The sequence below is a fragment of the Nyctibius grandis genome, chromosome 1 (genome assembly GCF_013368605.1).
Source record: "Nyctibius grandis isolate bNycGra1 chromosome 1, bNycGra1.pri, whole genome shotgun sequence".
NCBI lineage: Eukaryota > Metazoa > Chordata > Aves > Nyctibiiformes > Nyctibiidae > Nyctibius > Nyctibius grandis.
Window position 1 is genome coordinate 20,202,335 of NC_090658.1, and position 26,358 is coordinate 20,228,692.

Genomic DNA, 26,358 nt, shown 5'->3' on the forward strand with positions numbered 1-26,358 from the left:
GCGGGCACACCTCGGGCACACGCACCGGACCCCCGGGATCCCCCCGGGCAGGACGCCTACGGCCTCCACAGGCGTCGGTTTGCACCCTGGTGCCGGAGGCCGGGCGGGCGCGGCGGAGGGCTGCCGGCGGCGACCCGGGAGGCCCCGGCGGCGACCCCGGAGCCTGCCCCGCAGCCGCCCCCCGGCACCTATAGGGCCCGCACCCCACCCCCAGCCCCGGGCGGCGGAAGTGTGTGTAGGGGGCAGTATAGGAATTTCCTGTGACGTCCCGGCCCGGACTCCATTAGGCTGCAGCTGGGCTGAGAGGAGGCAAACCCAGCGGGCAGCGAGCGGAGCGGGCCGGGCCGGGCGCCTGGGGCTGCCGGGCGGGGGCTCAGGGCAGCGGCGGCCGCCATCGCCAGAGGGAGCCCCGAGCGGGCGGCGGCGCTGCCTCCGGGACCCCCGGGGGGCACAGGGCCCCGCTCCGCCTCCCCTCACCCCCGCCGCCCCCCGCCTCCCCCTCCTCGCCCCCCCGGCTTCCCACCACGGCCGCTCTCGGCGAGGAAACTCTGGCCTCCGCTTCCTCCTCCTCCGACTCGGACACCGGCGGAGCCTCCCCGCCCCCGCGGAAGAAAGCCCGGGCCTCCCCGGCGGCGGCGGTGGAGGGAGCAGGAGAGCCCGGGGCTTCCGCGGGCAGAGCAGGCCTCACCTCGTCCCAGTCCCCCTCGCTCCCCGCCGGGCTCGCCCCCGCCGCCGCCCCGCTCAGAGGCAGCAGCAGCAGCAGCGGCGTCGGCAGCGCCATGCAGGCCAACGGGGCAGGAGGGGGCCAGCAGCAGCAGCAGCAGCCGCCTCAGGGGCCGGCGGGCCCGGAGCTGGGCTGCCTGGGCGCCCAGAACGGCGAGGCCTCGGCGGGCACGGCCGCCGGCGACCAGCTGGCCCACGCCAACGGGCTGCTGCCCTCGGCCAACAGCGGCGGCGGCAGCCCCGGCGGCCTCAGCGTCAACAACGGGGTGCCCGCCGCCGGGGGCCCCGGACCGGCCGCCGCGGAGCTGGGGAGCGGCGGCGGCGGCAGCGCCCTGAAGAAGAAGAAGCGGCTCTCGCAGTCCGACGAGGACGTGATCCGACTGATCGGGCAGCACCTCCACGGCCTGGGCCTGAAGTAAGTGGCCGCGGAGGTGGGAAGGCCGCGGTGGGCGAGGGGGAGCGCAGCCGGGGGGGTTCCCTCCTTCCCTCCCCGCGGCGGTCGGGTCGCCCTGACCGAAGGGCCTCCGTGGGGCCGGGGGAGGCCCCGCACACACCCCGCCGTCCTCCTCTCCGTCCGCGAGGAGGGAGCAGCAGGGTCCGGCGCGGGGTCGCAGGTGGCCGATGGCCCTCGCGGAGGATGGGAAGCCTGAACCGGGGAGGTGGGGCGGGGGGATTGGTGCCAAAAATCGCCCTGTCGCCGCCTGGTAGTTCCCCCAACGAGGAGAGACCAGTGCCTGGGTGCGAGGCAGAGCAGTGGGGCAGGCTTGCTCGCAAAAAAAAAAATGGAGCCGGAGATGTGTTTTCCGAGCCTGTGCCGGTCAGCTCGGTGCCTGCGAAGGGACAGGCCGGGCGCTTCCTCTGCCAGGGATGGCAATATGGAAGTCGAGTTGCACACCGATAAGGGCAGATCAATACAAATGTGTTAGTGGGGGAGAAGTTATCTGGTAAACGTAATGGAGCCCGCAGCTGGGCGGGGGGGGGGCGGCTTTTTGCGGATGAGCTCCAAGATTTGGCTTGTCAGCTGGGAGGAAGCGAGCCCAAACTGAACTGCCACTTCAACAGCCTCTTTGGTTTCACTCTGAAAACCTTCATCCCTGTAAATGGTGAAGGCCTCTGCAGATTTGTGCTGGACACATGTTTTTGATAATAACTTTATCTGTAGACTAGAAATGAGTGTGTTGGCCCTTTCTTAAAATCAGAATAGGGAAAATAATTTCCCAGTGGAGTAGGGGAGGTCTAAGAATTTAATCACAACACTCACTTTGTGAGTGAAGCTAAAGACAACACGTCATAATTTTGAAAGGAGGCTAGAGGAGTCCTGTAAAGTCTTCACGTAGCTACCACAACAAAAGTCTTCAAAACACTGTGGAATGGGTCAATTATAAAGAACTTAGCACGTAAAATATATTGCTTCTGACACAAGAGGCAAGTTTACAGCAGCAGACAACTCGTGACTGTTCATAGACGACACCACAGTAAATAAGCTATTTTTAGTGTAAAAGGGGGAGGGCTACAGGTTCATGAGTTTGTTTATTTTATTTTAAGGAGACAGTCTTTTAATACGTGATGAAGAAGAAAGTTAGGCCTGTTGCAGATGTAGTAGCTCTCTGTGTTCTTTTATGGGGGGTAGGGTGGGGGCAGGGGATAGTAGCCAGTAGCTAACAGCTTTCTGGTCTGTATCTTCCTTCATGAAGTTTATCTTCTGTGCAGGGATGGCTGTTTGTGGTGGCTGGTAAGTCACATACTTTATGGTACTTCAGCAAAGCTTTCAAGCTCATTGACAACTTGCTTTAGGTATAGGTAGCTGTTTACATGTCTCAGGCAACTTAGATAGTCTTTTTGGTCAAGCATCTGAATCTGGTCATAGTATTCTTACTTTATTAAAGTTACTTTTAAATATGGTTGACTGTTATCATAGCAGGCGGTATATTTGTGAGGGTAAAACTGGTCGGGTTTTTTTACACTGTATCTCTCCTGCAGCCAGACTGTTGATCTCCTCATGCAAGAGTCAGGATGTCGTTTAGAACATCCTTCTGCTACCAAATTCCGCAATCATGTCATGGAAGGAGAATGGGATAAGGTAACGTAGGGCTTATAGGACTGTATTAACCACTGTTTAAATTTATAGTATCTGTGAGAGAATTCAAAATCCACCCTCCTTATATACTTTTTTGTTTGTTTTTTTTTTTTTTCTTATGCCGATTTCTGCAGGCTGAGAACGACCTGAATGAACTTAAGGCCTTAGTGCATTCTCCGCATGCAATTGTGGTAAGAGGCACACTTGAACTCTTTCAGCGCTGTATGGTTGGACTAATTGTAGTGATGTAATCTTTCACTATGGAGTTGGTTGTCCATAGTTCTTGTTTTCTTTTTTGTCCGCTTTAAGCGGCTTGCATGCTATCTCAAACGTCATACTAATCTGGACTTTTTCATTCTTTTTTAAGAATGTGAGACAGGAAGCCCAAAAGCATTGAGGCTAATATTTGGTGTACTGAATGTTTAAACTTTGTTGAACATACTTAACTGATAAAATAAAAGTCCTGTAACGGTCCTAAAATAGGTCAGTTTCTGTCGAAACTGCCTAAGTTGAATACTAATTTCAAACTTAAAATATTCCTCACAATCTCTGTGTTTATGGGAGGTAGGTTTTCTTGAGGGAAGAGAAGTTTAGAAGTAAAATGCAGTAATACTAATATGGAGTTAGCATTGTAATAGCACATAACAAGAATATAGAGGTTGCTATAGACCATGAACAATACTGTTGCTTTTCCAGATGGCTTCTAAAGAGCAAATGCATTTGTATTGCTGTTCGGGATTTTATTTAGAGCTTTTTCTCTTTGGCTGGCTTTTTTTTCAAAGATGAACCTAGAAATAAAAGGTTGGTAGATCCTGTGACTTGACGATTACATTATGTGTTGTTATGATCTCAGTTACTTTGAGGAAAGTGTTTCTTGGTTTGATTTTTTTCTATCTCGAGATGAAAATAATTACTTAGCTCTTCAAACAGCTTGTTCTATTGTGTTTAAAGGTTTATTTTAACAAAATGAAGTTAGAACAACTACGGTCACTTAGGAAGAAAACAGTAGCAAGGCTTTATGAAGTGTCTGTGACTGTAAACAATGAAGAATCAGCTGATGGCTGCTTAGCTCCACTTCTAGCTGATTCATTTGTTGTCAAGACAATTTCCTGTCTGGTGGGGGAGGGAGAGAAAGAGAGAACAGGAAGTGAAGTGGGAAAAACAGATGTTTAACAAAACATCAGAGGGTACTTCAGAGAAGTTTACATTCTGTTCTATTAATTTGGTCAAAGCTTTGCACCTCTGAATTAGACTAGTAGTTCACTTTCTCTTTTTTCAAAGACTTGATATACATAAGATTTGCTGTTCAAATAGTTTAGAATATTGCATACAGTTTTTAGTAGTTTATGGAGACTTGGAAGTATGAAACCGCTGTATGTGAGTATGAATGGTCATTTGAAGCAAATTTTCTCATGTTTCTATCTTCTGAAGTTAACAAGTTTCTCTGTAGTATTCAAGTGTTTTACATGTCTGAGAGTCAAGAGGTTTAACTGAATATCAGCATTGTACTTTTTGAAAAACTTAATTTGAGGAAAAAGGGGACATTTTCCTTCTGTTGTTTTGGAGGACTCCGAAAGCATACTTTTCTTTAATGTTGATGTCTAACTGCTTGAATAAAATTTGATGCAATAAAAATACTTGGTTTAGACTGAACTTGACGTGAACCAAATATTAACTATTTTCTTTTTAAAGTTGTTCTCCTTTATATAAACTTCATATAATTTAAAACAGATAACACTATTAGATGTTTTACACGTGTGTGTTAGTAAGACAATACTTATTTGCAAGGATAAGTTGAGCTCGTGAGTGCTCCATCGCGTGCGCACTGTCTCCACCCCGCTCCCTGCCTGGCTTTTTTGTACGTGGTTGAGATTATGAGTGGGTATTAGTATAGTATTAGTATAGTCAGCACCCAGAAAACTAGTGAAAGATCATTACAGGTAAGGAGGGACGCTTTATGCTCTCCAGGTAATCCAGACTGCAACAAAGTCGGAGCTAATGAATATGGTAAATGTCTTGATAGGGGAAGTGCAAACAAGATGCTGCTGCAGGTAACTCTTTAAAACAGAAAATTAGATTTTGGTTTTCCTGACTCCTGACTTGTGACTCATACTGTATGACTAGATGTTGCAAAAATGTGTGCGTACAAGAAGAATGGGTACCTAAAAGTTTAGATGACGCAGAGTATTTAACAAAGTAGGGGGTGCGTGTATGGGTGGTGTGTGTGCATGTGTTTGGTGGTTTGGTTTTGGGTTTTGTTGGTTTTTTTTCTGTATAGTTAATATGACTGGGACAAAATAACCAGGATATATAGCTGCTTTTGAAATGGCTGGTCGGTGAGGGGGATACATGTGTAATTTGAAAGTTCTACTCCTGTTTTAATTTCCTTATTTCTGCAAAGTGCTGTAAGTTCTATAGGTGAAAACACTAAACATGAAATGGCTGATCTCAATTTGTAAACCTTTGGTACTGTGTATTGATATGTTGGACCAGGGAGGGGGGGAGACAGTCTACTTACTTCTATTTGTGTCAACACAAATGAGTGCTGTATAGTGTGTGATTAGTCATGTTTACTTTTTCAGCATGTAAGATACAGCTGTCTTGAGACAAACTGTAGGAAAACTTTATAGTTGATTCAAGCATGTTAATTTTCCTTGAGTAACACTTAGAAAATACCAGCTTGAAGCCAGCCTGAGGTTTTGCTTACTTTAGGGCTACTCAAGCATATTATGGCAGCTATCTTGGGTGACTAATTGAACCTGGGAAGGAATCTGGAGATTCTTCCTCTATAGTCATCTGGAATATACTTTCTAATTATCCTCTTTGCTTTTTATTTTCATTTACTTAAATAGGTCTTTCCCTCAGTTCTGGAAGTGTACAGCCTGTAGCAGGAAATACAACAAAAAAAGTGATTTATACCTTGTCATTTGAGCAAAGTGCTCCACCTGCCTGTATGGTGTCCATCTTGCTACCAGCATTAAGGGCAGTTCTCTATTGGAATGAGTTACTAAGTGGTTGAAGCCTTGTTAAATTCTATAGGCCAGAATATTTTCTGCCCTTTACATATAAAATCTTACATTTAAGTTTTGGATGGTTTTTAAGTGCTTTTGTCAGTGTTTTACAAGACTATCAAAGTAATAAAAGACCACAAAGCAATGAAAATTGGAATCTTAGTTCTGTAGGCTATAAGCAGGTAGCTACTGTGTTGAGTTTGTCTTAAAACATCAGCTGATAATTCCAGCATGTCTTTCATTTGCCTTCTTCATTTCAAAGAGTTGTTTCAGCATCATTTACTTATTTATTTTGAACTCTTAGTACAGTAATAAAACTGTTGTGGAGCTTATTATGATATGCAGGTCAAAAAGAACACCAAAATCTAATGCTAAAATTAGGTTGTTATGCATTTTAGTCTTTAAACTTCTGAAGATTTGCTACTGTAACCAGTGATCAAAATGGCCCACTTTCTTGACTGTGGTAGGATGCTTGTCCTGTTATTTTCACAGTTGTGTTGCTGAGGCTTTCATCTTCAGTTACTTAATGCTGAATCATGGTACATGCAAAACTTCCTAGAATTTAAGATTCTGCAAGGGGCTTTCCTACTAACAGTTAGGACAATGACGGAGTAAAGAACTAAACATTCATGTTAGTAATCGAAGGCTGTAGTTTGAAGTAAGCAAAATGCTAATAGTACATACATTAAACAAAATAAGCAAAAACCCCTGTAAATCTATTAACTCTGTCTTAGTTTTGCCCCAGGGTGATCAGAGGTTCAACTTACACTTAAATAATAGCTTCTGGAAACAACGAAGTAATGCACTTTATCTTCATCCTCTCTGTAGAGCTGAAAGATGGGATGAGGTAGTAATAACTGAACAAAACCAGCCAGGCTGCAGTGCTGAAACTGTTGTATTGGACTCTTCCATGGGTCCTACAGGGTGAAGAATCTTGCTGTAAGCTAAGCAATGGTGTCTGGATTTAAATTGTTCAACAGTGAAGAATGTAATGAGGTTGAATTTCCATTGCAAACACTAAGATGATAACAACAAATCCCAGGCACTTTTGTTATGTTGTATGTGGTATAATTTGGATTGTGATAATTTTTATTTCCCTTCTTTGGAAGGCAGCTAAAGAATATGGAGAATGAGTAAGCTGTTCTTGTGGGTGCATTGTGTCACATTAGTTTTATACTTGTTCTGTTCTACTTAAATGGTGGGGTTTGTGCTTTTACTTTCCAGTCAACAATACTATAAGAAGTTCTCTTTCCTTCTAGAAGAGGTTGTTTGGGCTCTAGAAGAGATGATATACTCAAAATGTTCTTGTCTATCGGGAGAAGGTGGTATTGGAAGTAATTAGCAGGACTATTAGTAGGGCATATAAGTAGTTGAGAGAAAATGAAGACAAAATTCAGTTGTTCGGTGAAATCTGTTTGTCAGCAAAGTCAATAGTTGACAAAAATAAGTGGCAGAAGGCTGTGAGTGTCCTAATATAAAAAATAACTTGAAGTATGATGTCACTGGAGTGTGACTTTTGCCTTAAGGAGGCTGTATTCTTGCCGTTGTTTGAGTATGCTGTAGGGCAAGTTTTGGAGCAGTTATCAAAATAGCTTAGAAAATCAATTTAATTTCCCTGTCAACACTTTAGTCCCTGCCTTTTGCTGTAGATAAGTTATAATTTAAAACTGCTTATCTTTTATTCTAATTCTCCATTATGTTAACGGTAGACTCCTGCATGAAGTGTACAGTACTGTGTTATTCTGGAGGCTTTTATATTCCTAATATTCCGAAGTCATACATGACACTGACTTTTTTTTGAAATTATAGTTTCTAACCCAAAACTGAAGTTATACCTCTTTGGATAACTTGGCAACAGTGTTCTGCATGGTAGTGTTCCTGTAATGCTTCCATGGAATTGCTAGGACTGGTGTTACAAAAACTGTTTTTTAGGGTTTTCTGCTCCTTTTACATTTTCCCCTAAAGAAATGAAATTAACATGCCAAGTCCTAAAAGTAGGGAGGGAGAAAGAGTAATTGGATACAGATATGGTTATCATATTTAAGGGAAAGATGGTATAAATTTAATAAATATTATATGCAGTGAATGGACAAGGAAGAGTTGGAGGGATTATGGTCTTTATTACAAACTGGAAATATCAGACTATTTTTTATCTGTTGGCGATCATCAGTGTGAGGTGACAGAGAGGAGTGAAATATGGTATGTGACTACTACCTGAGCACCTCCATGCATCCTTGGGAGCACGTGCATAGCTGGGAGAGGACCCTCTTATCCCTCCTGCTGCTAGTATATAAGCAAACAGTGTGAGGTCTGCTGGGCTACTGCATGGAACCAACCACTGAGGTTGTAAATACTTGGGATATCTTTCTTTTGGTTTTCTACATGTCAGAACACCAAAAAAGTTCTCTCACCTGGAAAAACTGTACAGTGATGCTTTAACAATTCCAAATTCAAATAAACTGAAGAGCTGGATAGGGAATGTAATACGGGTTTGCCTGTGACATACAGGACAATAGAATACTACAGACACGTTTGAACATAAATCACCTTTACTATGTAATGTTTTATGCTTCATGAAGCTGTGTGGTAAGTTAATAGCACTGTGTGTGGAAACTATTCTTTTGAAGAACTGAACATCTCTGGAAGCTAAAACCGCTGTATGTTTTAACTTTGGATTTTACATATAGTAAGCCTTAAACCTTCATGTAAGCTTTAATAGGACAGGAGCATCTTAAACTTCCTGATTATCCCTCTGCTTAAGGAGGCTAACAGTGTGTTTGAGTAAACATTGACCAAATATGAGCATGAAAATAGTGAGGTGCCTGCAGTCTAACAAAGCAAAGGAAACCAGTGATTGAACTGGTCGTGTATTCATGAGAAAAGCAAATGTAATTTGCTACTCTTAATCTTCATTCTGTTTCTCACTGATATGTCTAAGAATTCACGTTTTCCTCTTTAACCTGGTGAGTCGTGTGGACCAGAAATGTGTTTTCTCTCTGATAACTGAAAGCAAGAAGAAGATGTGTAGTAAGAAGATGTGCAAACACAGAATAGTTGGTTTCATCCAGAAACAACCAAACTGTGTTTCTAATAAATATGGTGTTAGAAATTTCCAGGACTTCAAGTTTTTGAGTGGAGTAAATGAATGCCTGATTTTCTTTTTTTTTATCCACAGACATTTGTTGTTAGACTAGCAGGCTTGATTCTTTTAAAAAAAGAAAACAACCAAAAACTGTACAAGATGAAAGGAACACTATGAAATAGCAGTGATTACTTCTGAGAAGTGAAGTGATTCCTAAATATAGAAAACTATTATTTTCTGCAATCCTGAAAAATGATACAACACCCATGGAAAACAACTTAACATGGAACTACAAAACAAAACCTCAGGCAGTGTCAATTTGTTATTGCTTTATGTTATGCAGTTATGCAAGCAATCCATGTCGGCTCCTATGTAAGCAGTATGAGAACTTGTTAAGTTGGCCTGCTGTGTTCTGTGCTGTCATGCAGTCCTAAATATGTGACTAGCTGCTTTTGGGCACTTTTTTTGATAGAATGCAGGATTGGGAAGCCTATCTAATTAAGGGTTTGAGGAATGGTGACTGAAAAGGGAGTGAGTATGAAAGTAAGACAAGTTGAAGGGGGGGATCTGAGAAACGAGGTAGGAAGATACTTGGAGCCCCATAAGGCAGGAAGGAAATTCATGGATAACTTAATTGCTGCAATGTTGTTGAAAACCCAGCAAAAAGAAATTGAGTAATGAAACATTACGTATAGCTGTATTTCTGAAGGGCATAGTAGAATGGTTTCTACTGTTCTGTTTAGGCTCAAACGTTTTCTGAAACTTCAGTCAACCTTTTTCCCCTGACTGCTGCTTTCTGTCATGTCAGAGGATGAAGTTTTTGCTGCTGCAGCAGAAGTACCTGGAATACCTGGAGGATGGCAAGGTCCTGGAGGCACTTCAAGTTCTACGCTGTGAACTGACGCCTCTGAAATATAATACAGAACGCATTCATGTCCTCAGTGGGTAAGTTTTTGGACTTTGAGAGCTCTTTTGGTGGAATATTCCAAGGAGTTCTATAGCTTTTGATAGCTGACATTGTAAAAACTCAAACTGTATTAAAGCTATTATCCTGTTGATTAATAAGCTGTAGTGAGATATGCTAAAATGGTGAGTAAAGAAGACTATTCAGTAGACAGTGTTCTTTTTCAGATGCTTGAAAACAACCTGATTGTGATTTACTTTTATAGTAGTAGAACCCAAATTAATACATACACATGTATTGTCATCTGATCTTGAGAATTATTAGCCTGTTATGTTATAATTGAATAAGTAGGTGAATATAGTCTTGTTTGTTCTTAGTTGAAAATAAGGTGTTTCTGCCTTCCCTAAAATCTGTTTGTGTTTTGTTTCCTTTCTCTATTGCCAATTTGTAGACATTTGTTCTGAAGAAGATGCGTGTTTGTATGGAATAGTTCCCTGCCTTTTTCCCTATCAGTCTCAAGCTTAAGTCACCTGTTTCCAGTTCATTAAGAATGTTATGGTATATATCATGCTTAAAAGTGAAAAGAATGATTCCAGAAAGACTTGGTCTGTTGGTGTGTGTGCACTTTTTTAAACAGGTATCTGATGTGTAGCCATGCAGAAGACTTGCGTGCAAAAGCAGAGTGGGAAGGGAAAGGAACAGCTTCCAGATCTAAACTTTTGGACAAACTCCAGAGTAAGATGTTCTAGTGTTTAGAATTTATTCCCACCTCTGTAAATCTAGTACATCTTACATAATGACATATCCCAGGGAACTGACTTTAACTGCATTTGCCGGTTGTTGGTTTTGTATTTCTTGGTTAATGGGGATGCCTTTAGGTGCCTTTACCCTTTGATCTTCTGTATTTAACCTTTTGCTGTCTCTGATAAGAGCTCCTATTACAAATAGTTTATTTCTTAGCTCTGCTGCATGCAGTAATGGTATAACTTGGTGATTAAATGTGCTGTTTGGTGGGGGGAATGTTTTGTAAATGCCAGCTATACTGAGAAACTGAGTGTGGCCTATAACCACTAGTGACACTCGTACTGGCTGATAGTGGTCTCAGACTTTGCTATGAATTATGGTTTCTCCTCTCTCTTGCTTGTGGCTGGTGTAATACTATGTATCAGAGTTGTAAAACCCATGTTATTCTTTATTTTGAAAGTGTTAATAGAGAGTTCCTTATGTGAACACAGTTGATACTGTTGTTTTATAATTTTACAGATTTTGTTAAATACTGCGTTTTGAGTTAGCTTGTGTAAATGGTGCTTGTTGGCCAGGACAACATATGCTATAACTATGAATACCATGCATACAGCTCTGCTTTCCAGAAGTTCATGCTTCTAATTCCAGATGTATAGCTGTAAATTTGACGAGCTGTGTGCCCTCTTTTCCGGTAGCTTTTAAGCTTTATTTACTAAGGTCTCTTCCAAAAATGCTCAAATCAAAATATGCTCTTACTTGTAACTTGGTTTTGATATATCTTTTTTTTGTTCTTTCTTAACTCTTTTAAAGCATACCTACCCCCATCAGTGATGCTTCCTCCAAGGCGTTTACAGAACCTGCTGCGTCAGGCTGTGGAACTACAACGGGACCGGTGCCTATATCATAATACCAAACTAGATAGTAATCTAGATTCTGTCTCGCTGCTAATAGATCATGTTTGTAGTAGGTAAGAAACCCTTGCGACTTTTAAGATAGGCAACAATATCTTTTCTTTGTCTTTTAAAATAATCTAATTGTACCTGCTGTCAAAAGGAACATGGAAACTATTCTGAATTCGTTTAACTGGAGTTGACTGGGAAAAGACAGATCTCATTAAATGAGTAGTGGCGGGGAGTAGAGAACGTGTGTGTATAGGAGACTTTGGTAGCTGAATATGGGGTAATGGGGTCAGACTGAAGCTTTAAAATTTTAATCAGATGAGTATGAATAGAATATATTACTATGTTAATCCTTAGCTACTTTTTTCTTGTAATTTTGGACAGACAGTCTGTCTATTCATCAACACATGGTTGCTGTGTTTTTTCACTGGAGAATCACTAGTAGTGTTACTTATCCAGGTTCTGTCTTCAAGCTTGCTGGAATGCAGAAAGCCTACTGAAGCATACTTCATGAAGTCAACTTTCAGCTTCAACTTTTAATAGTGGACAGTGAGGGGCTTTTAGACACAAAGGTTAAAACAGAGTAGAAACGTTCAATAGGAAATTCTGGTTTACATAATATGTTATGAATGACTTTATAATATTTTCTCAGATTTGTAAGGTAGTAAGAATTGAATGTCTTATACCTACATATTAGTTCTTAAGACTATCTGGATAGCTTTTTTTAACAGAACTGATGCTGCTTCTGAATCTTCAAAATGCCATACTCTAGTAACACGAAGCAGGAAGATGGTTGGTTGTAACAACTGGCTGACTTGAGTGCTTTTCCTCATCCAACAGAACTTTGCCAGGGACCTAAAAACTCAGTGTAGCTGTTATGGAAAACTGCTGCGCATGGTGTAATAAGGGAATGAGGGCTAGGACACCTAGAAAATAAGGGCTGTATATGATACCCCTATATGTTTGTTAAGACCAACTCTTGGGCTTACAGGGGAATTTTTTTCATGTTAAGGTTAGCTCATCTGAGGAAGTTAAGTACTGATAAATTTGCTTATAGAAACTTTCTGAACTCAGCTGCTTTGACTTATGTTCTTGGGTTACTTGGAATCTGTTTTTAAAGATGCAGACTTCCATAGTACTTCACTGTAGCCATCTTAATGTTTTAAAATTAGTATCCTTGACACTTCATGTATTCAAGTAACTTTTTTAGACTATTGTCTAGCTTGCAATTCTGCTATATCACATTGTTGCAGCAGTTTGGTGTGTGTGTAGGTGGATAGATATTTGGCTGTTCCCCATTTCAAGAGCTGTTGGAAATGATCAGATACTGGAATTGTGGCTTCTCTACTTCAGAAGTGAGTCTTAAAAACAGACTAATGGAAAGAGATCTAATTATAGACTTTTTACAAATCCATAAATAACATTGGATGTTCTGTAGGTGTTTGATGTAATTAATCAAACAGCATTCAAGCCAACTGTAAAGAGCATGGTCTACTGAAGTTGGACTAGCTAGAGCCAGATATAAAAGACACTATATGCAACAAATCGGGACTGGAATTTCACCGATCTGAATCTATTTGCTGACATGTTTGGCCATAGTTTGGGGGTTTTTTTCACCTAATGTGGTACTTCTGAGCTTTCATATTTGGTATGTATACATACATACATACTCACAATTACTTTAATTCCCCAAAAAAAAAACCACTTCAAAATAAAGGCTTCCATTCTGTCCTCAACTCAACCTATTGTACCTACCTATTGCAGGGGTCTGAGATCAGTATCTGGTGCGCTGTACACGCTGCCATGCTTGGGCATAATGAGGTGAGTTAAAGACAGTGGAAGCCAAATTTTGATTAAACTGACAGAAGTAACAGTAGTTTAATAGCTTAGACGATTTAAGTTCTGTACTACTTAAATGATAGAACACTGACAACTTTCCCTTTTTTAGTTGGAACTAATCTGTTTTGGACTTCTGGCAGTATTTTGACCAAGCACGCTTGAATTGCACTAATAGGTAAAATGTTTAACTAAAACTTAATCACTTCATAAGAGTGGGAGGTAACAGGGAGAAACTGCTGGGAGTGAAGGTGAGGGATTTCAGCTTTTTGTGCCTGAGATTTTGATAATAGAGAATTGATGCTCTTGGGGAGGGGGGGCGGGGAAGAAGTCCTTTTTTGTTTTGAAGAGCCTTCAGCCTAGTTGGGTGTTTTGTTTGGGGGCTTTTTTCCCCCCCTGAAATTCTTTTGTCTTGTTTTCATGTGAATAAACTTTAGTCTGAGTTTACAAACAAACAGTGAAGCCCAAATGACAGGTGAATGCTGCTGCTTTCTAGGTATTAGTTTTATGTAGCATTTATGAAAAAGAACCACTATGGAAGTTGAGGAATAAATCTTCCATTGTATGTACAGAGAGTAAAAAAGTAGCTGTTTGGTGTTTTATTTAGAATTTTGAACTTCCGTAAATACAACAACAGATGACTTTATTAGATACTTCATTTCAGTATGTGAACAACATGGTTCAGGTGTGTTATGCTGAACAGAACAATTTGTAATGAAACACTTCAAAAAAAAGAAAAACCTTTGAGCTACACTAGTATCTAATTACCAAACCCAGAAACTGCTAGACTGCTGGGTTTGGTTTCTTGTTTCAAGACTGCTGCTATTTCCTTCTGTAGAAGGGTTATTTAATGTATGCTCTGCTGTCTGTGAAGTCAAACTTGCTGGGTTGTATGTTTCATTAGTTAAGTGAAGAGAACTTCTTGTGAGAGCGCTCTAATCTGGCTGGATTGTGAATTGCATAATTCGATATTGGGATGTGTCTGCAGCAGCTGTATCAACTGCCTGTTACCCTTTTTAGGAACCTAAGGGCCACCTTACTATGAAAACTGTGTACTCCAGCATTATACTGCTTGCTTTTCATGTCTACAAAACCTTGGCTGCTTTTCTTAAGCTTTAAAAAACAAGCGCTATTGTTCTGTAGAGTATTTTTTTTAAATGAAATATGCTGAAAAGGCTTTCCTGGGACACAGTGTGCCCCTTGTACTTTGAGTTATGGATAAAGACTCTTTCACCTTCTAGAGCAAACTGCTGCTCTGAGGAAAAACATTAACTTATTACAATATGGCTAAATAATAATGAAACGCTCTTCCTGTAGTGCACAGATCTGTGTAAGGGCTTGCCTACTTCCCTCTAGACTTCAAGGAAAACAAAGTCGTCTTTCATGGGTGGGGCTTTTTACCTTGGACTCAGTGTTGTTCCAGTGGCAACTAGACAGCTCCTGGTCAGCTTAAAGCAGGAGCAGAACAGACTTGTGTTTCTCTATAAACAAGTAAGTAGACATACCCAAGGAAGCCAACTACAGATATGTATATGTACCTTTTGTTTATCCCCTGCTACCATAAGACAGGAAATAAGGGATGTATGGTTGTTTAGTGCTGCTTGATAGTCTTTAAGCATTGACTAGGAAGCATCTTCTAGTAAAAGAAAATGAATTGAGAGGATATAGAGATTATATTAAGCAGAACTTTTTCTAGCTTTTGGTAAGAAGTGGTTTTTCAGGTTTCTGTCAGCCTGGCTACCACCAAACTGTATTTTTAAACACAAATTTAAAGGAAGTAGGGTTGTTTTTTTAGGCCAGTTTATCTCCAGTGATAAGTACAACTGTACATTCATGGAGAATGTCGTTGTTACATTAGTACTGTTGTGTCCCATTAGAGTTGTGTTGCCCTGAGCACCATAAAAACTCAACATAAGACTAAACCACTTCAGGATCCCTGCAGTTCAAGAAAAATATGTCTGTGGTTAGAGACTGCCTTTTAGTGTATGTGAACAATGAACTTGTAGTTACTGCAGTACTACTTATAAAAGCAGTCATCTGCTGTAAAAGCCTACATTTATTTTAGCTTAGCTCTCAAATTCTTATACAGTGGGCAAGCTGTAAATAAAATAAAACGTGTCTCCAGTCTTTACCTAACAGTATTTTGACTGTTAGTTTTTCCACAGTGCGTAACTAGAAGATTAAATATTAGCTCTAGAGAAATCGTTGACTTCTCTTCTTCGGTAGTTTATCATATAATATTTTACAAAATAACATAGATTTTTGTGAGGGAAAACAATTCAAGTTGAAGCTCATAATGTTAGTTATGCTTAGCTATTGTATGTGGTACTCTGCAAAGAAAGTGAAAAATGGCACAAAATGAAGGCAAAGAAACAAACGCCTAAGTTACTGTAAGATCACATTCAAGAAAAAGAAACAAGACTATTCTTTTACTTAACTTTTATGTAAGAATCACTTCTAAAGATTTGGCAAAATATAGCTAAGTGAGTTAGGTACTTACAAAAAACCTCACATGTAAATAAAACATTCCAAGTAGGGTTCAAAGAGGTTTGGACTCTGGTATTTTTTTATACATCATAGAAGTGTACAGTAATAAGCTGTTACACTCCTAATAAGGTCAGTTTTATTCCAAGTTATATGAAAGCATAGCAAATTATGTGAGTGGAGTAAGGTTAGTTCTAAGTTCTTACAATTAGTTACGATCACTTGGTGGTATGAGCTTTTACCAGATAAGACACTTTATTCTGTACTTACTTAAAGCAGCTGTTAATAGAGCAATTTACTAAGTTGTCTGATCTTGCGTTTAAAGTTTTTTCGTTTAGTTTTTACTAGTTGGATTTTAAAAAAAATCTCTTACTGCTTTCTTACTAATCTGCAAATACATCCCTTTCTTTTCCCAGGAAACAGTTCCCGTGCTATACACAGCAGATACTAACGGAGCACTGTAATGAAGTGTGGTTCTGTAAATTCTCCAATGACGGCACTAAGCTAGCAACAGGATCTAAGGACACAACTGTTATCATATGGCAGGTTGATCCAGTAAGTGTGCAACATTTGTTAAAATGTGTATGACTTGTCTTTCCCTTCCCTCTCTGCTTTCTCTTGCTAGGGTGGTTTGATTTTTGTAGGACAGGCTAACATGTATTGTAGCCTGCTGACTAGGGTAATTCTCTGGGATGTAAAACACTGACGATCGCAGTCAGTGTAAGTTAGCGAAGGAGAACACTTGAAGACCTGATGGACGAGTGTAACGGGCTTGAACTGTTGGCTGCTTTGGGGCCAGAACTTTGTGTGCCCCTAACCAGTACCATGGAGTAGAGCCTGCTTGTGCCCTCAAGGGGAGCTTCTCAGCTTGAAGGCCTTGAGAAGCATTGGGTGAGAGTGAAAGGAGCATGGCAGTGAGGAACCTTTCTTCTAAATCACTCTTATTAAGACTACTTCTGATCTATGTATGTGACTAACTCCTTTCTTGTTATCCTATACTAGTTACTACTAGTATACTTGGATTTATATACTCTATCCGATCATTTTGCAATTTATTACTTTATTTCTGAGTAATAAAATGGTATGTGCTAAACTGAAGTTTCATCAGTATAGCACTTCATGTTAGTTGCTGTTGTAAGATTTGCCTTGTCTTGAGATGTAGACTTAAACACTTGTCAGAATCCACTGACACATGGAAGTATACCCAGCCATTTTCTTACAGACTGCGGTTTTAGGTTTTGATACTAACACGTGGCACTGTTCGTCTTATGAAATACCCTACATCTATAAGATCTGTCTTTCCTACCCGTATCTATTCTTATGTAAATAAAAAGTTTAAGCAGTGAATCTAAGACTGCTTTAATTGACTGGTAGAAGTGATATAAAAATATGTCCATATATTTCATAATAGTTGAAAACTGAATAAACTTGAACATATGCACACAGTATTTGAAGTTGTTAATGCTTGTAAAACACTATCAGAAGTAAGATTCTTACAGTTTTTAAACACACAACTGCAAACTGGTATGTTAAGTGGAAGATGAAAGGTTTTTGCAGTTCCGTACTGGCTTTCGGTAGGATTTGAGAGCTGAACTTAATCCTTTTCTTCCACTAAAAGTTAGGAAGCCATATAATGAGTCCTGTTTGCTGTTAAGAAGATGGGAGAGCTTAAAACCCTGTTCCATGTGCATAGTTGTTATATAGCCTCTGGACTAACAGAAAGCACTATGTATTTTTCAGGCATAGAAATGTTCTGGTTTGTTACTGGAGCCAGTGTGCTCTGGGCCAAGAGATGCATAGCAGTAGACGCTGACTTCTGTAATTTATTTGGGAAATAATCTGTATTTTTTGGTTCTGTGTGAGTTGGGTTGTTTTTTTTTAAACAGAGTAATTATAAGTAGATTAAGGATCAGATGTTTTTGGTGTTGACTTTTCACTTTATTGTAGAGGCACATCTTCCTTTTGTATTGATGGGTTTTAACAGCCAACATCTCAATTAGCACATTTTATATTTTATATGTTAGCGGATGTCTGGTTAATCAAACCAAATAAATGTTTTGTGAGTGTTTGAGACTAACCCTGTTGGCCCAGGGTTGCTAAAGGAACAACATCTCTAATAAATAGTGGGAAAGCAGCTTTGTAGAGTTTTATCTTCTATATTTGAGTACTTTAAAAAAAAAATTTGAAACCCTTTCAAGGAGGTGGATGCCTAAATAACGTTAGGCCACATAACTCAAATGGTTCATTTTCATATTTGCCAGAGCATGCTTCTCACATTTCCTGTAGCAGTTGACGATGTCTTTTGAACCATAAGTTTAATTAGGTTTTCAAGGCTTTAGGTATTTAGAATTATTCTAATTTGTCTGTATGAACTACAGGGAAACACCCGCCTGACACTGGGCAAGTGATGGGAGAACACTGTTTTAAATGAACAGTATTCTTTTACCACACACACTTCATGTGTGTGAGAATCCTTCATTTCTCCCTTTCTTGTCTTCACTACCCCTCTTGAAGTGTGATGACACTGCTTCCATGTGTTTTCTTAATTTAATACCATGAATTTCTTATTTCTTTTCTAAGACCCAACTATGTGTCTAAGCTGTCTTAACCCATGCTTCTGTTTTTTGTTTTCATTTGTTCATTTCAAAGTTCTTATGCAGATTCAGCAGCATTAAATAATGTCTTGAGTGAACTAGGTTTGTGCGTGGAATGCATTATTTCACTGGTACTAAGTGTGGCAGAATCTCTAGAGTACAAAAGATAAGCAGAGTAGGCAGATCACCTTGTCTGGCATGTATCTTCTTTGACAGAAGACTTTTTTCCTTACAAAAACCTTCTTTTTTTTCTGCACTTTCTAAAAACTGGTGACAGGTTTCTGGCGTTTCAGCCAAAGAGCTCAACTTCTTCAGACTTAAGTTGATGCCTGAATAGTTGTTCTACATAACAAAAATCTTGGAAGCTCTATATAAGGGATAGAAGTGCTAAGATTTCTTTTAGTGGTGGGTGTGAAGCAGATTGACTAAATTTGGGGATGTTTTCCTGAAATACCATTGACTGCTGTTTTAGTGCAAAGCATGGTATAGCAGTTTTGCCATAATTGGAGAGAAGTACAAGAGCAGCATGAGAGATAGTAACAGCCACAAAGTCCTACCATTAGAAGAGGAGTAGCATATGTCTCTTGCTCCTCATGAGTCTCAGATGTGACGCAGGAGAAGTGACAGGCTACTTTCATTCTGATGTAAGAAGAAATACATCAGTTGCAGGCAAGCTCCAGGATGCGAGATGATGTTAGGCATGACTCAGTTTCCTTGCAAATCTGTTTCGCTACAGATGCAGCAGTGTCTAATGCAGACCAGGAATAATGATTAGAATGGAAAAGGGGCCTTAGAGGTCCCTTCGTTTGCCCCTCTTTCTCTGTGCTTTCAAGATTATTCTTAGCCCACTTTCTTTTGAGGAGTTTAGCTTTTCTAGCTAGCAGAACTATCAAAGCTGCAGGCTGGCTGAGAGTCACCAAATCCCTCACAGCTGATCGCAGGAAACAGTCCTTCATGTCACTCTGTTCCTCTGTTGATCATGTTCTTTCTTCTCAGAATCAAGAGGTGCTTTGCTGATTAATACTAAAACGAAAGAAAGAAAAGGGACAATTTGAGAAATCAAGCTAGATTTTCAAATGAGTCACTCTTTTTGAAGAGAAGTAGGAGGTATAAGCATCCCCCATGCAGGAAAAAAAAAAGGGCAGGGCGGGAGGAAAATCCACTTGCCCTGTTCCAAGAGGCTTCACAAAAATTATTTATTGTAAATAGTTTAACAAGCTTGGTTCTACTTTCTGTATATGCATGTTGTTGTCAAGAGTCAGTGCTAATACTGTATCGAAGCAGGTTTCTATATTTAGGAAGTCAGTGTATGGTTGTTTCACAGTATCTAGCTGTACTATTTATTTTTATAAGCTGCTTGAAAGTCAAATTCCTCTGACAAGGCAGCAGTAGAACAGTTGTAGCATAAAGGTGATACAAGATACTCTGCGTGAGCGAAGTATGCTTCATTCACTAAATCTGGCAGAAAAGATGCAACAGCTTGCTGTAGGCAACATTTCTGAAATAAGAACACTTCTCAAGGAAGCTTTAAAAAAATATCTTTCTGTAAAACTTCTTTCTTGAATAGCACACACAAGATGCACTCCAGTTTATAAAAACATTGGCACTTGGAGGTTTCCCCTCTCAGTGTGCATGAAGATTTTAGTTCTCTGTTTAACCATAACAGGCTTCCAGCATGTCTTTATTTTTAAGTAACTTAATTCTGTAAAATATGGATAATAGTACTTTTGTATTCCAGTAGATGTAGAGAGACATGATGCTCCAGAAGACAAGTGTAATGTAATGTACAACTCTGTATGCAACAGTATTTTGTGAGTTCCGCGTTCAGAATCACAGAATATTAGAACAAGGTTACCTGGAAGTGTTCTTGTTTTGCACGTTGAAACTTAGAAGCTTTCATTTTATGGTCCTACTCTGTAAAGTAGCAACTGCTTTTCCAGTAAGAACCTATTTGTATGTCTTGTAAAATGCAGGCACCAAGTTGCATAAAGCAAACTTGCCATGCTGTACTTGAACACACTGTATATGTGAAATCCAGTACATTTGCATTGTCTTAACAGAATCTCTCTTGTTTCAGGATACTCACCAGCTAAAACTACTTAAGACATTAGAAGGTCATGCATATGGTGTCTCTTATATTGCTTGGAGTCCAGATGACAACTATCTTGTTGCCTGTGGCCCAGATGATTGTTCTGAGCTTTGGCTCTGGAATGTACAAGTAAGTGGTGACTAAGAGTAAAAAATAAAACTTTGTGGTCAGCCTACTGCTTTTGTTTCAATATTTAAATGCATTAAAAATGAAGGAAGTAACTTCTACAAATTTGTTGTACAAAGGTGTGATTGTGTAAAGGAGAGAGACTGATCTTCCCCCCCTCCCCCCACCCCTAATTTGAAAAACAGACTATGGCAGCCTACAAATTCTGTACTCTGTACAGAACTGAAATTAGAGTTCAAGTCTAAGTGCCCGGAACTGTGCAGTAATTCTACTGTGTCTGGTTACTGATCATTTCTTGAGAAAGGATGGTGTAAATCTGTAGGACGTTAGAGAGCTACTGAAGAGATGGAGTAAATTAATCAAGAGAAACAGAGGGCAGAATTATCATCGAAGGGGAGCAATTGCTCATTGAAGATTTTGAAGAGAAGAAGTAGTAAAAGATAAGCTATTTTTACTTTATGTAACCCTCCCAGTGATGTTAGTTGAAGGTCCACAGAGGCTTCAATTTATGATTTCAGAACTTTGTCTTTCAGTCAGACACTAAGTTATTTTGCCATTTTCTCCATGAGTTTGAAAACACTTTTCTGCTGTTGATTTTTTTTTTTTTTTTTTTTTTTCAGTGGGCACTTGACTTGATATAAAAGCTTCCCCTGCCTCAGTTGTAGGTTATATAGTCTGTCTTTTGCTGTCTTGGACTCTGAACCAATTTAGTTTCCTGAAACAGAAATGTTTCCTTTTTTCACCCTTGGAATACTGTTCTTCTGTTTAATTGATTAAATTGGCTCAGTGAAGAGCACTAGAGCTGGCACAAGGAAATGGAGAGAAGCACTTACTGTTTTGATAATGGTAAGCCATTTACTGGCACTCTGACGTGTGAAACAGTAGTATTATAACCTAAGGATGAAAGCTAAATTTTGGCATGGAGAGCTCCAGCTCAGGGAGGAAAATGTTCTCAATACTCTTGATACTCCAGCTTTTTACCAAAAGGTATTTTGTCGTCTCCGTTTTCTTTTAGTCTGCTCCTGCCTCCTTGCTTTCCATGTTTGGTTTCATTCATATACTTTTAATCTCTTACGTGTTCTTTCAACTTCTTTTAATTCCTCTCTTTACTCATAATCTTCCAGTTGTCTGACACACCGACTAGTCCATCTCTCCTGATTTGAGGGACAAAAGAAATTGTCCCCAGTAAAGTCCAGGGTCACTGGAGATGCTGAAGTAGTTCTGCCTTTTTATTGCATTATTCATAGGTTTGTGTTGCTTTTTAATAAACGTGTTGAAATAATGCACTTCCAAACACTATGAATGTCAGATAAAATTACCAATGCCTTTTTGGGAAAGGGTTCTGGTATAAGGCCTTGCTGCCTTTGTTTATTTTCCAGACTGGGGAGTTGAGGACAAAGATGAGCCAGTCTCATGAAGACAGTTTAACAAGTGTCGCCTGGAATCCTGATGGGAAGCGTTTTGTAACGGGAGGTCAGCGTGGACAGTTCTATCAGTGTGTAAGTTCTCTGCATCTGTCCCATTGAAAACAAAGCAAGAAATGAAAGTTTTGTCACAGTCAAATCTAAGGTTCATGTTTTTTCATGTGTGTGTAAACTAAAGCTTCTGATCTTTTGTAATTCAAAGAAGCAACACATTAATGCAAGTATTTCAGCAGCACTTCTGTTTTTTTATGTAGCAGTTAGAAGGGTTCAAGCATCTTTTATAGAGGGATTCCTCTGCCTAAAGGAGGGTTTGTGGGCTGGGAATTTTTTTCTTAGCTGCCTTAGAAAAGACACTAATAAAAAGTGGTGCCTTCATCCACAAATGTTGTTTATTCCACAGATTTTTGACTGTCTTTCTTAGTTTTTGCATGCTGTCTTTGCTCAGTGTAAACAGAAATATGAAGCCATCATTACTTGGCTAGTGTTGATTTTTGGATGGTGGTCTACAGCCTCACCCATACTCTTGATTATTTGTCATCTGAATTGGTGCCCAAAATAATAATGCAGTATGCAAACCTCACTCACTGCAAAGGTGAGCTCTGTGACATGATGTCGATTGCACATATCACACATGACAAAATAAGTGAAGAAAGGGATTCTCAGCTCTCCAGGAGAGAGACCCACAAAAGCCCTTGGTTAAGACAACCAGGTCCTAATTCATTAAGTCCTCTCTTTTTACAGGGTAAGATTAGCTTTCTGTAGCAACTGTCTGAACAGAATGTGGAAAAGATACTTGTGATACAGCTGCTCAGAAATCTGAGACTAACAGCTCAACTTTGTTTTTATCTTTTTTTCCTTCTGATCAGGATTTAGATGGCAATCTCCTTGACTCCTGGGAAGGGGTGAGAGTACAATGCCTTTGGTGCTTGAGTGATGGGAAAACTGTTCTAGCATCGGACACACACCAGCGAATTCGGGGTTATAACTTTGAGGATCTTACAGACAGGAACATGTAACTACAACTACCTTTTTCTTTGGTTTTGAATTCCTGGTTCTTCGTGTCAGAAGAAGATTGAGGAAGAGTTTGTGGGGCAGGATGGGAAATGAGTTATTAAAATGTTCTCAGTATTAAAAGAAGAGGAGAATAAAACGGGACAAGAATTAGTGAGTTCCAGTTGGAGCAAGAAGCATTAGATCAAGTATTAGAAATAACTTCTTAAGCACTGGAGTAGGTTTCTTGTGGATGCTTTGACATTTCTGTCATCAAGAGTTGTCTTCACTTCTCAATTCCTGGCATATTTTAGTAGATCCTGCCTTGAAGTTAGGAGTGGAATCTGAGGTCTGAAGTCTGTTTTGGTCTTGGGATTTGTCATAAGTGTAAGCAAACTCTTGCAGACCTGGCTTGTACTGACAGAGACATACCTCATCTCAAATTCAGAACTCTCTTTCCCTGATAATATTGCAAAGACAGGACATGCCTTTCGTCTTGGTGTTGCATCATTGTTTGGTTAAGTGTACTCTTAACACTGATGTGTCTTATCATTTCAGAGTACAAGAAGATCACCCTATTATGTCGTTTACTATTTCAAAAAATGGCCGTTTAGCTTTGTTAAATGTAGCAACTCAGGTGAGTTGATGATGATAAATGGAAATGCAAATAGATCTGCTTGCAACTGCTACCTGTTTTTAAGTATTTCGATGCAAATTGGAATGTTTTGATATTAACCAGTTGTATTTCATGTAATATGAAGGCCTTAATATTTATAAATACAGCATGGCGTTCTCTGACAGGAAGGCAATCCTATTCTTGAGATTGATTTTTATTTTTTTTATTTTTTTTTTGACTCATATATAGTCACGAGTTTCATACTATGAAATATGTGCTATTAAATGTTAATATCTGGCTATTGCATTGAGAAGCCAGGTGCAGCAAGAACCGTGGCAGGTTAACATGTTTGGGGGCATGAGAATTAGATTTTATTTATTTATACTTTTGGAACATTGAGTAAGAGTAGGAGCTTTCAAAATGTAAGGGACCACAGACCGGAAGCTAATCTAGTAATTTGGTATATCTTTACTCTCTTGATCTAGTAACAGTACTGAAGTTGGCTGAAGTAGTGTACTTTCATAATAATTAACATTTTTTTAATATTTCAAAATAATGCAATGAATAATGTTTAATGATAAAATAACATCCTTTATGCTTCTTATTCCCAGGGAGTTCACTTATGGGACTTACAAGACAGAGTTTTAGTGAGAAAGTATCAAGGTGTTACACAAGGATTTTACACAATTCACTCGTGTTTTGGAGGTCATAATGAAGATTTTATCGCAAGTGGCAGTGAAGGTAACATCATTCCCCTTTGTGCAGAAAACTGGATCACTATATCCTTCCTATACCTTACTTCTATAATGTTGTTGATAGCAACTGTCATCTATAAAAGCAAGCAACTGGTTCATTAAATATGTTTGAGGAGCACTGAGATTGTGGCATACTTCAAGAAATAATTGTGTGCTAACGAATCTTTTGAGAGGATGGTAGTAGTAGAAAGCATTAATGACTTTTGTGTTGCTTCTCTAAAGCAAAAGCATCTGCACAGTTTTAATTAGAAGTGGGTGGGGTGTTCTTGAGGCTTTTTCTTTTTGTGGCATGATACTTAAGCTTATGGTTTGAATCCAGAATACTTCTGGGGAGTAACAGCTTCATTTGCCTGTTGAAGATATAGGTGTGGTGAGGTTATTTTAATTTCAATAGTCATCATCTTAGTTATGGACAGAGTAGTCTCAAATTAAGCAGTTGTTGACGTAGTCTGGTAGGGTTTCTTGGTGATCAAAGGCTTTGTGGTGTGTTTTGATTCACCTGTCTGTGGCAAGAATAGAAATTAGTTAATGGTTTATATCTTGAATCGGTTCAGTTCTGTCGCTGATGTAGTGCCATCACCTCCCATGGATGTTACTTAAGATTCGAGCCTATACAGGGCTAAGAATTGCACTTGGAATATGTAAGCAATCACTGTTAGTACTATGTAACTTAGAGCTGTTATGAAGTAAGGTTGGCCAGGACATTTACTGCTGTCCTTTTCTGGAAAATACCAAATATGTCTAAAATAAAACCAAATTTCACTGTCTGACCAAACCCACTGGAATATAATTGTAGGACAGCACCTCCAGTCCTCCAATCCAGTGTGAACCTCTTTTCACGATTCAACAAGGTTCTTGGTTTGAGACCCAAGTACCCAAAAGTTCAGGATTTGTGTTGAGCCACACTGATGTGTATGTGTAGGTGTAGACACTACAGTGCACCAGTCCTTTTTTCCCCCTATTTATTTATTCTTTATTATCTTCATTGTCTAAAAACTACTGAGCAGTAGTTGAAACTGATGCCACTCTAGATTTGGACTGTCTGAAGCTGTTGCCTCTTTGCCCTGAATTGTTGCAAATGTGGCTACTGAGAAAGTCTATGTATTTTAAAAAACAAGCAAACAAAACAAAAATAATAGATAGCATTGTCATAGCCTTTTTTAAAAAAAAAAGTAATAGATTGATTACGTTGTCATAACCTTTTAAACTTAAGGTATGTTGTCAGGTAGGTAGGCTTTTTTCTAACACTTGCATCAATAGGAAGAAAATGGACGTCTCTTTCTGAGAGGGAAATTGATTGCTGCCTTTATCTAGTTAACTTTTTTTTTTTCCAAAACAAAATACAAACACTCTGACAAGCACCAAAATACTGGTTTGTGTTTAGGCTTTGATTCTCCCAGACAGCAGAGGCTTGCATGTCCGGTGTTTAAGCAGAGTGAATTGTGTTATTTGATCCATAGCGTGGATATGTAGTCTCTTGAAATCCTGAGTGGAATGTAAACACAACCAGAACGTTTGCATCAACACAAGTGTATATATAAAGGTGTTGTACTCAAATGAGCTGATTCAGCAGAAGACAATTGAGTTATCACATGGTTCCATGATGCTATTCTAGCAGGTAGGTCAGGGAGGAAGTTTGTTTTGTAAGGGGTTGGGAGGAGGAATAGAAGAAGATTGGTTTGTTTGCTAAGCCTCCAGAATGACCTCTACATTAAAACCTTTTAAATAGATTAAAATACTTTCATTTGATATGCTAGACCTAAATACTAGGCTTTTGTGTAATACTAGCAATACATACTTATTCAGTCAGTTTGTATAGCTCTGGAATATTCCAAAGTCCTAGAGAGGTCAGCCCACAGGCTTGTTAAAGGCTGCCAATCTACAGTTGGAAAACAAAACAAAACACCTTTAGTCATTTATTCTTAAATATGGTTGGTGATAAAGCAGTAACACTTCTCTAAAAATTGCAGTGGAATGTCTGACTAGTTCACTATTCTATTTCTA

General features: G+C 39.7%; 1 protein-coding gene across 1 annotated transcript in view; it reads left to right on the forward strand.

Annotated features, from left to right (window-relative positions):
• Nucleotides 1-296: 296 nt before the first annotated feature.
• WDR26 (WD repeat domain 26) overlaps nt 297-26,358 on the forward strand; it is a 29,251-nt gene continuing 3,189 nt past the window's right edge. Inside the window, exons 1-12 of the mRNA XM_068424614.1 lie at nt 297-1,138; nt 2,704-2,803; nt 2,935-2,991; nt 9,702-9,838; nt 10,435-10,532; nt 11,352-11,508; nt 16,177-16,315; nt 20,432-20,572; nt 21,949-22,068; nt 22,860-23,005; nt 23,542-23,620; nt 24,211-24,340. Of these exons, the coding sequence (XP_068280715.1) occupies nt 780-1,138; nt 2,704-2,803; nt 2,935-2,991; nt 9,702-9,838; nt 10,435-10,532; nt 11,352-11,508; nt 16,177-16,315; nt 20,432-20,572; nt 21,949-22,068; nt 22,860-23,005; nt 23,542-23,620; nt 24,211-24,340 (1,663 nt within the window). The 5' untranslated portion in view covers nt 297-779. The remainder of the gene's footprint in view (nt 1,139-2,703; nt 2,804-2,934; nt 2,992-9,701; nt 9,839-10,434; nt 10,533-11,351; nt 11,509-16,176; nt 16,316-20,431; nt 20,573-21,948; nt 22,069-22,859; nt 23,006-23,541; nt 23,621-24,210; nt 24,341-26,358) is intronic.